Source organism: Zonotrichia albicollis, chromosome 8 (assembly GCF_047830755.1).
Source record: "Zonotrichia albicollis isolate bZonAlb1 chromosome 8, bZonAlb1.hap1, whole genome shotgun sequence".
In the NCBI taxonomy this organism is placed as follows: domain Eukaryota; kingdom Metazoa; phylum Chordata; class Aves; order Passeriformes; family Passerellidae; genus Zonotrichia; species Zonotrichia albicollis.
The window spans coordinates 28097380-28114849 of record NC_133826.1 but is presented as its reverse complement, the minus strand read 5'-3'; the positions used below and the strand labels follow the sequence as shown (position 1 = coordinate 28114849).

The window sequence follows — 17470 nt, the reverse complement described above, 5'->3', positions numbered from 1 at the left end:
TTGAAATGACAGCTAGCTGGGGAAAAAAACCAAAAAACCAACCCTAGCCTATGTTATTAATGCCATTTTAAACAATGCTGGAATGGGTGTGTGCATGTGGGTGCACGTGTGGCAGCAGGTCCTCATTAGGGGAAATTATAATCTGTATTGTGCATCTAAATTGACAGAACTTCCTGCACAGAGTCTAGCTCCCAGTGCACAGCATCTGATATGGCTCAGAAAGGAAATTTCTGAGCATAAAACCCTCAGGTCTGGGACAGAAGCACAAGATCTCCCAGGGAAACAACACAGAGCAGTGCTCTGAGTTAGGTACGTATGAACTGCAGGCAGAAAAATGTCTATAAAGTGTAAAACCCAGCTGACCTAATAAAAAATATCAATTTTACCTAAAAAGCTGCCTCTTGTCCTGACACCCACTGTGCTGCAGGGAGCTGGGAGAGCAGGAACAGGCAGCCCCAAGGAGATTTACTTCCCTAGATGGAAGCTGAGCAGAGGGAAGCTGCAGTGCTCAGCCACTGCATCCATCATTTGCTTTCAGCTCTCCTCAAGTTCACAACCCAGATCCTGGCTGGCAGTGAAACAGCCAGCAATAAAGTCAGCACCCAATGGTTATGAAAATATTTTTGCACAATTCAGCTGTGCCTTTGTTATCAGATTCAAATCAGAACTAAAAAAGGCTACCATATTGTGGTGCAAATCCTGTTTATAGCACCAAGTTAATAAATCAACACATTAAGAGGAAGCCAATGCACGGCTGTATCTACATTTAAATGCTTTTTTAGCTGAAACCCCATTTTAAACCTCACCAAAAGAGGCTGAAAATCATCTGAAGTGTAATGGCAGGAGGAGCCAGAGCACACCAAGCCTTTTGTAGCAATTTTACAGGGTGAATTTCCAATTAACCCGCTCTAAAGTTGTTTTCAAAACATAGGATGGGAAGGCAACTTTTGCAGAGGAAACAACAAAAACCAGCACTTGGTATAAGACACCTAGAAATGTCCACTCTTATCATCACAACATTTTTACTCAAAATACATAGCCCAATTGGCACAACCCAATTGCTGCTGGATTTTGTACTCCAGAAAGCTGCAGGGGTTTTAGTGAGAGTTCAGTGTTAAAAAACTTGTTGGACCCATCAAGATGATCATACACAGGCAAGCCCATGAGAGCTGTTCCTGCAGAAGCTCAGGAAACATCAGCTAGGAGGCTCAGCGCACCTCAAATGTCACCAGGAGATTGTTAAGAAAATAAAAATTGAAAGACTGTGCCCTTTAGTTTGAAGAGCATCTCCATAAAGTTCAGCAGGATACCTTGAAAGTTCAAAGAAATGAAATCACCTGCCATTCACTCTCCCTCCAGGCAGGGTTAGCCAGGTTAATACCAGGGTTGAGCTCCAGATCTGTGATTAAACCAGAGCAGTTTTCCACACAAACTCACCCTCTAATTACCTGATGGCAGACCTGCCTCACCACTGTGGTTATCCTGAAAGTTTGGGACCTTCAGGCCCTTTTTCTGTTGTTGAATTTTCCACAAATACACACAAAATAAGCACCTTACCTGAATAGAAAATGTTGATTTTGGCAAGTTCTTTCTCACAGGTTTGGAAGAATTTCTCTTCAAACGTGGCAAAACATCTTTTCACCGTGTCCTCATCTGTGTCTACAAAACAAAATAGAAAAACAAAGAAGTTGGAACAGAAGGACATAGGGACAATTTTACAAGTGGAAATAGTTCTTCAGAGCAAATCCACCACCTTTGCCATGCAGAGGAAGAAGAACAACCAAGTCCAAAGGGCTGGAGGGAACACATACTGGCTTATCAAAGGAATTGCACCAAGACAGAGAAGGACACGCTCATAACAGCATCCTGGCCAAAGTTCCCATCATCTTTTTGTGATCCTCCAAGTGCTATTTCAGACCTCACAACTCCATTTTTGCCTCAAAGACCGAAGCTGACCCTAAGTGTTCACTCTAACTTGGCAAACATTTGTGTTCAGAAGGAAAAAAACAAGGTTTTAACTGAAGCCTTCACCTGATCTTCCAGGAAGACTCATTGGCTTCAGCCACCATTCCCACCTTGTCATCAGGCTAATCCTTCAAATACAAACAATACAAACTAAAATCCATACAGAAATCCACACAGAAAACTGTGTGGAAGCTTCCCTCCTGGAAAATAAAAGCTTTTCTCATAAGCACAGTTGAAAGGAAAAGGCCTAAATGATAATGATTGTCATCAGATCCACAACTCTTTTTCACCCCATTGCTCTGGAACAGCTTTAGTTCTTCTGCAAGAACTACATACAATTCCATAATTAAAGTCAAAACTTGAAATTAAAGCAGCTATTCAGTCACCTTGTTGTAATAAAGAATATAGTGCAGAATCTCAAAGACAGAATGCATTTTCTAGTAATTAAGAAATTAGTTTAATGAGTAAAAAAAAAATCAAGACAGGCTATAATTACCAATTTCAGTACTGTCAAAAACCAAATGTTCCTAATGCTGAAGCAGAGCAGACTCTTCATACTCTCCCATAGTTGCAGCCCCTGAATCTTTATACACTCTCACAGATTGCAAGGGTTAGTGTTAACACAAACAGGAAAATTAAGATTTTATTATGGTCTCAACAACGTTGAGAAGCAGACCACAGAATTGCTTCAGGTTGGATTAAGATGAGTGAATCCAATCATTGCCAAGCCCACCACTAAACCATGTCTCCAGGTGACACATCCATGTTTTTGGAACACTTCCAGGGATGCTGATTCTACCAGATTCAAACAGATGTTGAAATAAATGTTATTAAATTGAGAAGACAACTGACTACAGTGAAGTTTTACTCACTCTCACATACACATATTGGACTGTCATAACTAAGAAATCTTTTTCTTTTAGCATCAATTTCTAGGTAAAACCAACCTCAAGAGAATATTTAAATACAAAATTTCAACATTTAGATTCTTCTGGTTTGGCTCTGATATTAAGCACACAAATGCAAGTAATAATAATCAGGAGGTACCAAAGCAGAGCTGACTCTTTAAGATGGACCTGAAAGGCAAATTCTCCAGCACAAAGAGTTTACCCAGGTCTAGCAGAAAAGTTTAGCTAGAGGTGCTTTCTGACACGGGAGAGCCATCATTTCCTGCACTTAAAAAATAAACCATAAAGAAATAAAAGCACACAGGTTCACTGCTTTCCTCTTCCAAACCTCTTCCACCACACTTGCTTTTATGTTTCAGTACATTCATAAAATAATAGTTACACCAAGCAAGTTTTTAAACTTCTGTCACTACCAAAGGATTAAAAAAACCCAAACAAACAAAAAAACCAAACAAAAAACCCAAAAAAACAAAAGCAAAATCTCTTTAATCATGTAATATACTTTTTGTCAATAAAGTCAAGCATGAATATTTCTGTGCAAACAAAACAGCACCTTCTAAAAGTTCAGTAAAGCAACATAGAGGTAAACTAACATAATCAATGCCAAATAACACTACTAGTATCTTGTTTTGTAAACTATTGACCAGTTCAAGGAATTATAAATAAGTGTGTTGAACAGTTTGACCATAATCTGAAGTTTAGAACAGGAAAATGGGCTTTGAACACAAACCAGCTCCTACTGGAAGCCCTTCCAAAATCCTTGGGATTAGGAATTCAGGTCTCTATCTCAACCTCAAAACACTGCTGACTCAGAGGAGAGCAAGTCCTACATAAACTATTCAAAATCCCTCTCCAAATGCCAAATGCTGCCTTGTAAAAGATATTTTGCAGGCCAGGGTAGATGCCAGGCTTTAAAATAAATAAATAAATTTTAAAAATCAGGAATCTCTGTGTGAAGAAAAGGCTGGTGCTGGTCCCCCTGCAGTTCAGCCATTGAGCTGCAATAATAGACAAGTGCTGTCAAGGCTACTGCCTTTATTTATTTATTTAATCATTTATTTATTCCCCCCCAAGGCTAGGACAGGACAAGGCTGTTTTGCCATGAGAAAATCGCAGTGCCAGAGTCCTGGCCTTGGCTTCAGGAGCTCCATGACAACAGGGGCTGTTTCTAAAAGGCATCCAGCTCCAGCTGCCAGGGAGGGCTGGCCTAACCTTCCTTTTGTTCTTTTTCTATAGCATTCCTACTCCATTCACCCTCAGCTCCAAGCAGGCTGTCTGATCAATACTGCACCCTCCAGACCTCAGCCTCCCATGGACTCCCCGGCCTGAATTAAATAAAAACCCACAGGAAGCCTGCAAATCTCTTGCTTTTACTTGCAAAGCCCAAAGCAGCAGCAATCTAGATCTGCTCCCCCTAATTTTTAGGTTTGTAGACAGCTCAGATGTTGGCACACCTAAAACAGAACCTGAAGCTGAAAAAATAACATCCAAATTACATCCCTAAGTTGTCCCAAGCACTCAATTCTCAGTGCTCCTCTCAACTTTTCATTTAATTTCTCATTTTCTGCAGCTGTAGTCTATAAACAAATGATCAGCATCACTCACTCCCTTGCAAGAACACACCAGGAAAAGTATTTTTTTAGAGCAGTGCCCTTTAAAATAATCATTTTTAATAAGTCCTCTACTCTTTATCATGCTGAATTTTAAAGAGCATTTAATTAAAAAAGATTAATTAGCTTTGTTATGAGATCAGCACAGGTGTAGTTCTCTGAATCACCTTCTGTTTGCCACAAAACAGCTCTATCTGAGTAATATTATTTCAACACTTTAGCTACCGAGGAGGCAATTTGATTTATGAGGAGGCATCTGAAATCTAGTCAGTGAAATAAAAATAAAAATCAAGCTCAACATTGGCATTAAACACATCAAATAATACTGAACACGTGATCACAAGTTTAACATCAGCGCCACTTTGAATACACTAATTTTTTTTAATTTTTCCACATGCTGTACCCAGCACTCAACTAGGACTACAGCAACAGATCTGTTATGAAAAATTAACAATTTTTTGTTAATTACAATTAGTAAACAATTAGTAAAAAATTAGAAAACAATTAATTTTCTTGATTCTATAAAGACAGTAACTACTTAGACTTCTAGGCCCAATGGCACACTAGGGAAAAAAAAGAAAAAGCCACTTTTATTGCTACTCAAGACACTAAAAAGTGGGTCACTATAATGAAAACATAGATCTGTCTCCAAAATCCCATCAGCTTTGTCTGTCTATTCAACCATCACAATTCTCTCATACCCTTGACAGATCTGCAGCACCAAAATTCTCATTTCCCCAACCTTTTTACACAGCACAGCGAAATTCTGCAGGTAAAAATAATCAGACTGTAAAGTCCCTTAATGCAAGGATAAAGATGATTATCTTCACACTCCTGGTGTTTATTGGGGTGTTTTTCCAAAGGAAAAGTTTTTCCACAAGGCAAATCCCTTTCTCACTTGGGTCAGCTGCAAATTGGATTATTTACTGAAACTTTTATGTCCTATCTTGGGACAAATAAAAGTTTGCTTGTACAGACTTTCACATGCTTTAAGTACAGCTATAAAAATTTCTTCCTAGGACTTATTCTTGCTGTAGGAAGAAGAAGGAAGCCAAATAAATAAAGGAACAACAACAACAACAAAAAAATCTGCTTGCAAATAAAGGAATATCTGTGTTCAGGTTATTCCACCCTACACATGTAATGGTGTGCATCTCTTCTGGAATTTATTCCATCCACCAAAAGTGGACCTCAAATTAATGTCAAATCATCAGGGAAGAAGCTTCTTGAGCTAGTTGATATGAAAAATAATGTCAAGAAAATTCAAAGCAGGCTATACCTGCTTTGGTGAGCCAGCACAGCTCTCCACTGAACAAATCCTTTAGCCCAAATTAGATCTGGTTATTAAATTATTGCCTTAACTGCTGCCAGTTACCAACACAAGTTCTCTCAGGTTTTGCTTCACCATTTTGTTGCTCTTTACCAATTGACCCCGACTGAACAAAACCTATTCCAAAATACCTTTAGAAATTACAATTTTCAGATTGATACAAGTCCTGCTGCCTCAGTTTTTAGACTCTATCACTGAAATCTTACAAGGAAAACCAGCCAGATTCTTACAGCTGGTTTGTTTGGCTGGAAAGAAAAAGCAACCTCCACAACATGCCTACAAGCTAGACACCCAACCAAGTGTCTACTATAAATTATTTATAGGAGTGACTCTGTAAACACAGATTCCAAAGCAATGACAGAGTCCTGCTATGAACTTCAGGTGCAGAAAAACCAGGCCACAAAGCAGCCACGTGCGAGGAGACAATTCCAAGGTTTTGCAGTTTCCAGGTGCTCTTCTTTAAACAAGAATCCACCTCTCATAACTCCTGGAAGCAAGGAAGGCAGTGCCAGTCTGTGTCAGCTATTCCAGGAGAGTCACTAATGCTTCACTTCTGCACCATTCAGAGAGAGAATCATAAAACTGAGCCTATGTGGTAGAGCTCAGATTCGAAGGGCAGCTAGGCAGAAACTTTAAAAAAAAAATTAAAGAAAATTAATTTAAAAATTATTAAAAATGAAAGTAAAATTAAAGTGAAAATGAAAAAGTTATTAAAAAATTTAAAAGTGATTAAAAAAATTAAAGAAAAGTAGCACAAATGCCCAGCAGTATTTCAAAAGCTACCATAAAAATCCTGATAATAAAGGATGACAGACCTGCCAGGTGACACCATACAGGGACATCAACACCCACTTTCCCCACTCTGAAATTTCTCTCTTTTCAAGGAAAGAAGTGAAGATTCACGTGTGTTTTTGCAGCAGGCTCCCAATAAAGTAGCCCAGAAACACTGCCACACAGCCCAGGGTGAAGGAAAGCCAGTCAACAGGAACTCAGAGTCACATTTCACCCTGACCTTTTCCTCAGGACAAAGAATGGAGAGCAGCAGGCTTGAGTTACTCAGCTGGAACACACAGGAACCTGCCCAGGCCACGTCTGCTGGCGGTGCCAAGCAGGCAGAGATGCAAAGAGAGATCCCAGAGCTCTGTGGGATAACCAGGATCACACCAGGACATTCCCCCAGCTGCTCACCTGCTGCCTCCAGCTCTGCTTTTCGTTACAGCAAGGCAGGAGAGCAGCAATTGTGGTTGCACAAAATCACACAGCACACTTTGCACACCAGAGGTGCAGGAAAGCAGAGATGTTCCAGCCTCGTATGGATGAGATCTGAACTGTCCTCTGCATCTCTAGTTGGTGCTAAATGAGACAACAGCTCACTCCTGCTGGAACCTTAGATGCTGAGAATTTCAGATTTTCTGTGCTGCCAGGCTCTGACCCTCAAGAGAACACTGCATTGACCTGAGGCCGTGGAGAAGGCTTCCAAAATTGAGTGGTAAAACTGAGATTATGGGTACAACACAAGTGTGCAATATCATATGGTGGAAAACTTAAATTAAGGTTTTAGAATATGCAGCAAGATAGAAGTTTTAGAGCAGAAACTCGTCCTTCTTCTTTACCTTCCTCTTCACCTTCTTCTTCATGAGTTCAAGTAGCATTGTATAATTAAATAAAAAAGTCCACATTACAAGCCACGAGTAGTTAGTTATTAAGTTAAAAACAATTTAAGTATCATTTCTCAATTAGACAGTTTATCCATAAACCCTTGTAGAAAGAGAAATACATCTCCATTTTTAGCTAATTAGAATGAAATACTATCAAACCCACGACTTGTGAGACTGTAATATAGGTAAGAATTAATAAACATCTAAGTTCAAACAAAAAATACCATCTCACACATTTAATCTCAACCTTAACAGCAACAACAAAAAGATAAAACTCAACATTTAGTGGTGCCCTGTATGAGGAGGGCACCTATGAGAGTTGGAACCTTCCTGAAGAAATAGAGTTACAGAAGCAACTAGAAGCTAGAAAAATCCCCAGAGAAGAAAGAAAACAAGAAAAAAAGGAAAAAATCCATTACATTCCCTCTTAATCAGCCTTTAATCTGAGCAATGTTGTATTCAAGGTGAATATTTTTTCCCTTTTCATGAGTGACAGGGCCACCAACAGCTGTGTTTTATGAAGCTACAAACCCGTCTGGAAAACACATGGATGGAAGGACACTTCCCTAAATTGCTCAGTTTGTTCCTTAAACCAAGAAGATAAATATAAAAGAAAACCACACAAGCAGCATGGAAAACCAAGACCAGAATTGCTGATATCAAATCAGGTGCTCAGAGTTCAAACTTAAATTTTTCTATACAGTTACCTTCTCCACCTCTCCCTCCAGCCTGGAAAAACTCAGTGCATTCAGCAAACCCTCTGCTGATTATCAGGACAAATCTCCCAACCTTTCAGCCAAGCAACAATTAAATTTTACATTTATTAAATATAAATGTAGGCTCCAGGAAAGACAAGGCAAAATCACCCTAAATTGTGGAATTCTGGAGCAGCCCCCAAAGCAGTGATGGGAGAAGACCTTGGGGACTGGAAATGCAGCACAGCAAGAGGAAATCAAAGTAAAATTAAAAAAATTCATCACTCTAAAATCCACAAATATTCTTTCTCTGCCCCATCTCCTGAATGAAGGTAGAAGATTGTATGGAAAGTGATATTAAAGGAAACTTTCTAATCTTTAATGTGTGTTCTTATTTACCAAGAAAGATTAGTTTGATATTGTATTTTAATCAAGCCAAAAATGTTTCTGTCAGGAAATAAAGCTTCATAATAAAATTACTGTTTATGCTCCTTTTATTGAGCCTCCAGCTTTCATAGTTTTACTTCCAGAATTTTACTGAGCAGCAACAATTTCCTTCTCATTAAAACTGCACAAAAAACTGTCAGAGCATCTGACATAACCAAAAGACGAAAATAATTGAAACAAAACTGAGATTACAGTCAGTTCAAGGAACATTGATACAGTGCATTTTTTATGGATATATGTATTGAATTTTTCCTAGGAAAATTACATGGAGAAGGAGTTATGGGGAATTTTAGCAGCAGTTATGGGTGTCCCTTGTGCCCTCTCTTACATACACACATATGATGCCCTTTTCCTTGCTCTGGTGCTGCTGCTTATCCACAGTGAACCAGCTCAGGAAGTTAATCTGGTATTTAAAGAACAAGCCAGCATTAAAACTGAGAGGCATTAAAAACCAAACTGATCAATAAAGTCCTTTGCTGTGGTTTAGCCCTCTGACAGAACCGCTTGCATGCAGGGAGGAGGTGCTGAGAGTGAGATTCCTGCTCTGGCAGCAGAGCAGGACTGACTGAAATGGAACATCACATCACCTGCCTGGACTCCTGAGAGGGGAGATGGCTCAAGGCACCGCCCCACACACAGCTCAGCTGACAAGGAGATGTCGGAGAAGCCAACAAAACTCACTGGAGCTGGACTCACATGCCCATACCCTTGATACAAGCACGGGAAATGTCTGGATTATTGAATTAAAACAGATTGAACTTGGGTTTGGGTTGGAAAGGACCTTAAAGGCCATCTCATTCCAGCCCCTTTGCCATGGGCAGGGACACCTTCCACCAGCACAGAGGCTTACAGGAACATTTTGGTCAGTGCTCAACAACTGATCTGTGCAAAGACACCACAGAAATTGCCCTTCCACATTTGGCCATCAGTCCATCTACCAAAGCATCCCTCTTTGGTGGCTACCAGAACTGTAAAAAGCACTTTACCACCTTCCCTGGCTCTGCACAGCTCAAGGAAAAGCTTCACAGTTCGGGGTGTTCCCACTGCTGATGGCTAAACTGTGGGATTATAGAGATGGAGTGAATATTTCCTCCTTTAAAACACTGGAAACTTTCAGGGAAATGGTGTGGTTGAGAGTATTTTAACTTTAGTAAAACATAAGGAGTAGCAGGGTGTGTTCCCTGACCCTCAGGCTGCCGGGGCAGGATGGGATGTGCAAGGGGAAAGGCTGCTCCAGAAAAGCACACCGGTGTCCCTGGAGAGACCCTGCTCAGCTCCCTGTGTCTGAGGGGAGCCAGGGAAGGGAATTACAGCTAATTGAAAACATTTTGCATAATTGGAGCTGATAAGAGATATACCCATCACTGCAGGAAACTGTTTGCATCCTTATAACAATTACAGCACATATAAAATTCAGATGCTAAGCAAACAATTAGAAACATTAGCATTGCTGAGAAAAAAAATCTAACAGGTGAATAAATGGACCATCACCATTAAAAAAGCAACAACAATGCTACATTTAGAGCTCTTTTCAGACACAGGAGAACTTGTTCATTGGAGATATTGAGGGCAGAAGTAGGAGGGAAATGACAAAAGGAAGATTAACAGAACTGTCTTGGGAAAGACTTCAATTAATATTAAGAACAAGCAGAAAGACAAAACAAATGATGCAGAAACAACAACAGGCTCCCTGTATGGAGTACAGTGAGCACATGGCACAAAGACAAACCTACTTCAAACGTGCTCTCAATGGTTTCATTTCCCCCCAGGGAGCCAACACTACTCAAATTCATTCCTCCTTTTTTATTTTACTAGCTAGTAAAGGCTAACAGTTGGCAAGAAGATAATAAGCAAGCAATTATCAGATGAAGAAACATGTATTTTTGAGGTATCTCAGAGCAATGACACAGGGCTTGAGAGCGGCTCTGTGCAAGATTTTACCAGAGGGCCTTACAGTCAGATGATGTTCAGGAACAGAACAGATTGTTAGTTCTCATAAATGTTTACAACAGCATCCTCCTAAACATTTTGCACAATTTAAACCAATATTTGTCTTTTTAAATTATATAATTCTAGCTAAAACACCAGCAAATTAACATTAAGGTAGCTGCTTCTCCACTCAAGGCAGCAATTCTTCTGCTTTAATTCTTACATTATTACAGCAACAGATGTTGGAGGAGCCTCTCCACAACACTACAAAGCCTACCCAAGGTTATATTCCCCCTTGCTCATGCAGTGCACAGCCACCCAGCTGAGCCCTACCCTGCTGTATTAATTAAACCACATGGGCTGAAGCCTGCCTGGAGACACTGTGGTAAATTCAAGATAAGCAGAAGCTCTCCACAAGTGCAGGTCCCCACAAGTTTGGAGTTGTTTTCTCCCTATGCTCAGGTAGCATCCCTTGCCTTCCCTTCTGCTCAACCCTGCACTTAAAGGGTTTGTTTAAATCCAATTCAAGCAAAAGCAGCATTCCTCAGATGCCACTTTGCTATGATTTAAGTACATGGAAGGAATAAGCTCCAGTTCAAATGTCCTTCCTTCAAGGGGAGAAGAAATAGTCTTTCCAAGGGATTGATTTGAAATGCCCACTTCAACTCCTCAACAGAGCTACTGTGTTCCAGGGGTAATTTTAGTTTAAGATTAAAATGCAGCAGAGATCAGGACTGCACTTGTTTGTTTGTCTGTTTTCCAAGTTAATCTCTTTCATTTTGCACAGCACAAGTCCCTCACACGGGCTGGGTATCTCCTCTTGGAGCATCCCTGCCAGACTGGAACTGGAATGAATCCTTCTGAAAAGGATTTTTATACCCCAAATGAGACGAAAGATTGAGAGGCATGTGATTTTTCTCCCGCCAGGCTCAATGCACAGCACTGCTGGCACTTGCTAAATAAAAAGGCAAAAGGAACCATTCAGTAATTTCTATTACTTCCCAAACAAAACCTGGTGGGAAGGGAATACACAAACTGCAGAAGTAACTGCCAACAGAAAGGTTTTGCATCCAAACGCAAACTCGAGGTATGCTGAGGGTAAAAACCTTAATGGCCCAACTTCCTAAGTCACTTCTTATTTACATTTCAAAGGACGTGTTACAGAGCCACCACATTTAATTCTATTTTACTCCTATTCCTGACAGTGGCAAAAAGCCTAAATTTAAGTCCCAATTGCAGCACCAGCTGTGCAAAAGGACAGAACAACAGGACTTCCAATAAACTTGAACAAAAAAAAAATCTGTAAAAACACGGGATATCTTTCCAAAGAAACCTGTGTGCTGTACACAGCGACTTTGCCAGGCAGCACTTAATGAGACACTGCCACTTTGAAGCTCTGGTTGACTTTAAATCTTCTTTGTAAAAACTGTAAAATTAAAGATTGATCCTTATTTGAAGTATGGGTGATACAACTATTATGGGAGGGACAAACATCCCAAAGTGCAGCTGCAGGAAGCAGGAGGAGCTCAGAGTGTTGCCCACCAAAGCTTGGAGAAGTTCTGTCCACCAAAGCCTTGGTCGTGCTCTGGGAAACCTGGAACCAGCCATGCACGGTCCAGCCAAGCTCCCCAGAGCAGCAAGCCCCAAAATGGATATCCTCAGTGCCCACAGCATGCTTTGAGCTCTGTGGCTGTGTCCTCACAGAAGAATTTTATCACAACAGATGACCGCAGCATCCAGAAGCACTGCTCATGTAGCCGGCATGCTGCTAATCAACAGCCAGAGCAGATGGAATGCAAATCTCCCAGGGAGGGGGCACCAGGAGGCTGTCACCAGCCTGCTCCCACCCTGCAAATGAGCTATTATCAGTTAGGAGCTGAATTCAGATGGGATTTTGGTGAAAGGCAACACTTCAAGGTGTTTACGGGGGAAATCCATCTGCACCGGCTAAAAAAATCCACCAAGGTTGTTCTGGGTGGTTTGTTCGTGCACCAGCACAAGTGGTTGTTGTCCTGGTTTCAAGTCCTGCCAGGATTTTAATTTAAGCTTTAGGCAAATTACTCCATCAAGAACAGTGAGGATGGCCTTAAAGGTAACATTATTTTCTTCGCACCAGAATAAATTATTTTTATTTTTGGCAAGTATCTCAGAGGCAGGAATCAGCTCCTTTTCCACAGGGGAGGGGAAAAACCTTCATGTAAAAGTCACACAGAAATGAAGTTTTGTTACATCCATACTGGTCTGCACCAGCAAGACACAAAGAACCAACCTCAATATTTTGGGGGTTAAGTATGTAAGGTTTGGGGGTTGGTCCTTCAGCAAATTCAACACAAGAAGAACTGAAGCTGCCCCAGTTCATTCACTCAATTGATTCACTAAATGCTCTGAAACATGAATAAATATGGAAGTGACTACTCTGCTCTAATTAGTGACATTCAGTGACTCTAACCAGAGAGCCCAGACCTCCAGCCCTTGCATTTAGCTCTCAGTGCCTCTCCCCTGGGAACTGAATAGCAATCAGGTATGTAATGCAGGGATGGCTGCTTTAAACCCTTCACATTTAGGGTGGAAAATAAGGGGGTGGGGAACAGGGATGGAAAAATAGAATTAAATCCTCAAAACCAGGCAAGAGGTCTAAACATGCTTAAAGAACTGCTTTGAAGGGGGAAAGAATTAGAGAAGAAAAAAAAGCAATAAAGGAAAAATGAAACCGAGTGCAATTGCAGAAAACATGAAGCAGATGATGCATTTCCTATGTGATAGCTTAAACAAGTCCCAAGGCACACCTCCTCAGTCCATCAAACAGCACATTTACATAAAATCATTAATTCATTACAGCCATGAAAGAACACAGGGATGGGTTAGGAGGGACAGGATGGAATGAATGAAGTGGAAATATGAGCCAGAGACACAAGCAAAATATCCACAGAGCCTCCTGAAGGACAAAGATCACAACTAAGCTCAAAGAAACATCTCAAACTGAAAAACCTGCATGTTTACCAACACTAAACCACCCTGGTTCCGATATACAGACAAATGTATATTTATTTATATTCCTGATAGCAATGCTACTCGTGTGCCTGCCCTCTGTGGCTCTCTGATGATGCTGCCAACAAGAGTTACTTGCTTCTGGTTTGGTATCCACTGCCCTGGGTTGGAAGCAGCCTCTGTTCCTGCTAAATAAGGTCCAGCCACCTCTTTTAACCCACTGGAGTCAACTCAGCTTCTCACGAAGCTTCTTGCCCTTCCTCTGCAATAATGGTAATTTTTAACCAAAAAGTAGTCCAAAAGAGTAAAGCCCCCCCCCCCCCCCCCCAGCAAACTTACACAGAACATATGAATTAATTTTCAGGTTTCCTGGCTGTTTTATCACTTGATTCACACACACAGAGCCCAAAGCTGCAATTCTGGAGCTATCAATCTGCCTCCAGAGACAGTGTTAGCACGGCAGTCCCCCCACACAACACAAGTGGTCTTACAGACGGCAGCACTATTTTTAAAGCAGAACATGGATGTATTTTCCTCTCCTTTGCCAAACAAGTACATGAAATGTGCCACATGGCAGGTAGCATGCAGATGACAAAACAGTCAGAATTCAGCAGAAATACAAGATGGGGTTGCCAGAAGGATTCCAACAACTCTTTGTCAAAAAAAAGAAAGCCCCAAACCATACTGATAGGTGTTCTACCAAGAGCATTGTCACATCTCTGCTCTCCAGGGGTGAGAACTTCCACTATCTTTGCCATCTCAAATCCAGCTGGATGAAGGAAAACTGCATTTAACACCAAAGGAGATTCCTAGGGACTAGGATGTAAACTTACCCAAGTATCTGTTGTAGTGTGTGCATTAAACTCTGAGACAGAAATCATCCTGAATTTAGAGACCATTCCAAGAGCAACTGCTGGCACAAAGGAAATACCCTGCACCAGAGGCCAAGACAGAGTGTTTTCTGTAAGGGACAGATTTGGGCAGAATGAGCACACAGTTCATTCTGGGGAAAGAGTTTTCAACTTTGGAGCTCACCTGATCTTGCAGGCTGTCACACACACTCAGGTAACAATGGGCACAGCAGGAGCAAGTCTGGAAAAAACCTCTCTGGGATGAAATGAATTCTTTTTACAGACAGGGAGTCTAAATAACATTACAAATTTGTAACTAGGACTGAGCTGAGTATTTGTTACAATGACCCTGACATCTGAAAGGTCCATTTGGTGTTAATACACCCACCCTAAAAGGTTTGTACAGCACAAGAGGACACATCAACACAAGGTAGCAAAAGCAGTGAGGAAAACTGGTACAGAATAAAATGCAAACACATTTGAAGGAAGTGCAATCATTTCTTGGGAAAAAGCAGTTTCCCTTCCTCAGGGATGTGTGGATACCTGGAGCAGCCCCAGAACACTCAGCTATCAGTTACAGGGGGTCTTTTGGAGGGACAAAGGGACACCCACAAGGCACAGAACACTATGGCACACAGGCAGCCTCCAAACAAAAGTCACTGAACATTAAATCACTCTTGCTTCTTAGAACAAGCTTGAAAAGACCAAGCTGAGCATGGTTGCTGCTGAGCTAATGGGTATCATTTGTGCTTATTGTAAAAGAGCAAATTTAGGGAATTTATAGCAAGTGACATTTTATGCAAAAGCATTTTTGCAGCTAACAGCAAAGAATTTTATTATTTAGGGTTTGCTTCTGCTGTTTGCAATTAAAGACCCACTAGCACAAGCACCTAACATCCCTTACTAGCATGTTGTTTAACAGTACTTAAGAAAGACCTGTGGATTGTTCTTTGCATACCCACAAGCCACGTATCTTTCTTCATTAGAAATGAAGGATGAAAAATAAACTCTTTCCCTGCAAATGTAGTATAAATACATGCCACCTCTACAACTAGCAGCAAAGGCTCAACAGCAACAGTCTATGTTTAAAATATTCCCAACAAAGTTTCGAGTGGGCAAATCTGACAAGACTTAAACTGTGTTCCATGGAGGTGATGGTGTGCTCAGACACATTCAGGAACGGTGCCAGTACTTAAAATAAGGTTTGCAACATTGTGCAAAAGAGATTTTATAATTTTAAATAATTGCTTCTTATTTTGAGTGGTAAAATGTTTGCCAAAGCAAGTGTTTTTATGAACCATAGCCTAGTGCCCTAGATTCCTCTGTGAAAAATTGTAATTATTTTATTATAGTAAAATAGTTACATCATTTTCAGAGCCTGAATTGGTAACGCTGTCAAAAGCCATATGCTGATAGATATTCCAGTGCCATCAGCAATGAAACCTGATTTCCTTTAACAAAGTCTCTATGAACCAACTTGTGCCTGGCTGCAGTGCTCACATCCCCAAGTATTTATTGTGACAATAAACATTGTCACAATATTATTGACCATAAATAAATAAAACTGCTGTGCAGAGGGATGAGGCAAACCCCATCCACTTCTGTGCTAAGTGGAGGATTGAGAGACCTTGGGACACCTTTCCCCAGCAGTGAGAAGGAGAAGTTGTGGAGGTGGATCTTTTATTTACAGGAGTTAAAAGTGAGCTTCCCAGAGAAATGAGCTTTTAAATAACCAGAAAGAGCCTCACTTTCCAACAGCCAGAAAAAAGGTTCTTGCAAACTCTCCTGTTATTTTTTTTTTCTTCCTTTGCATATGCAGCTCATTAATGGGTTCTCCATCTGCACACACAACTGCTGTTAACATTTGCACAGCCCAAGACAAAGATGTTCTGGGCAAGCCACAGCCTCTTCTGACAACTGTCACAAATGAAACGCCAAATCAGTCTGGTGACATCTTTGACCCATGACAACACTGCAGCTTCTGGGAAGGAAATTCCTGGAAGAAATCGATACAGTGCTATAAAACCCTGTCAGTTCTGCTATTGCTCAACAGAAGGACTGCATCAGCAAGACAAAGGCGACAGAAAATGCAGTCCCAGGATAGGGGGAAGGATGGAAAAGGCTGGGCTGTTATGGCTGCATGAGCAGTGGTGGCTTCATGAATACAACCCCAGTGGCACCAGCAGGGAATGTATGGCAAGAGGAGACTGCAAGGCAAGTTCTGCTCCTGGATCTCCTGAATTCCTACTGCTGGGAAACTGGAAAAGCTTTCCTTTGGAAAAGAAACACCACACTGTAATCTATAAACAAATAAACATATCATGTCAAGAGCCACTTTCCTCTCTTATTTTAGCTGCTCGCTGCCCAGCTCCCACTCATCCTGCCGCTGCTGATGAATAATTCCCTTTTAAAACCAGGGCACACAGACAGGGATCATGAATGCACAACACTTTCTAACAAAGAACACTCTGCCATCCACGTGGCATGGGGGTACTTTACTATCATCTCCATCACAAGCACACACTGTGGGCTGCACGGAGCTCACGCCAAGACGCCCGGCACGCACGGCAGCCACGCAAGGAGCAGCACGCAGCCCAAAAGCCCTGGCAGAGCACTTTCCCCTCTTTCCCCTTCCCATCTTAATCCACACTGGCACATCCTGACTTCTGTCAGTTTGGGGAGACTGCTCACAGTTTTTATGAGACGTTGTTGGGAGGGCTACAGGCAGCCTGCCCTCGCTGCCAGCAGCACGAGCACGCAATCCTCCAATGCTCGCTATTGTCTCTGCTCCCACTTGTTTAAAATTCCTATGGGATACTGACATATCTCAACAGGGCTTTAATAATAGCCTAATAATTGCTCCAGACAATAACTTACATTGTATTGAGTGCTTGCCTGTCGGGGGGGTGGGTAGAAGGGTTGCCTTGGTAACAAGGAAAAAATCATATGGCAAATAGAGACATGAAAGGACACAAGCTGATCCGTTTGCTCCCTGCTCAAAAATCCGTGGGAAACGGTGACATTGGCACAAAAGTAAGGCTCTTCTGGTCAGAATGTGTAAATAGCACTAAACCCCAACTCATCTGGAG

At 41.3% G+C, this 17470-nt stretch overlaps 1 protein-coding gene across 2 annotated transcripts in view; it reads right to left on the bottom strand.

Moving 5' to 3' along the window:
• XPR1 (xenotropic and polytropic retrovirus receptor 1) overlaps positions 1-17470 on the bottom strand; it is a 112447-nt gene that overhangs the window by 43239 nt on the left and 51738 nt on the right. For both annotated transcript variants that reach the window (XM_074546397.1, XM_074546398.1), the window contains exon 3: positions 1558-1659. In XM_074546397.1, coding sequence (XP_074402498.1) covers positions 1558-1659 — 102 coding nt within the window. The remainder of the gene's footprint in view (positions 1-1557; positions 1660-17470) is intronic.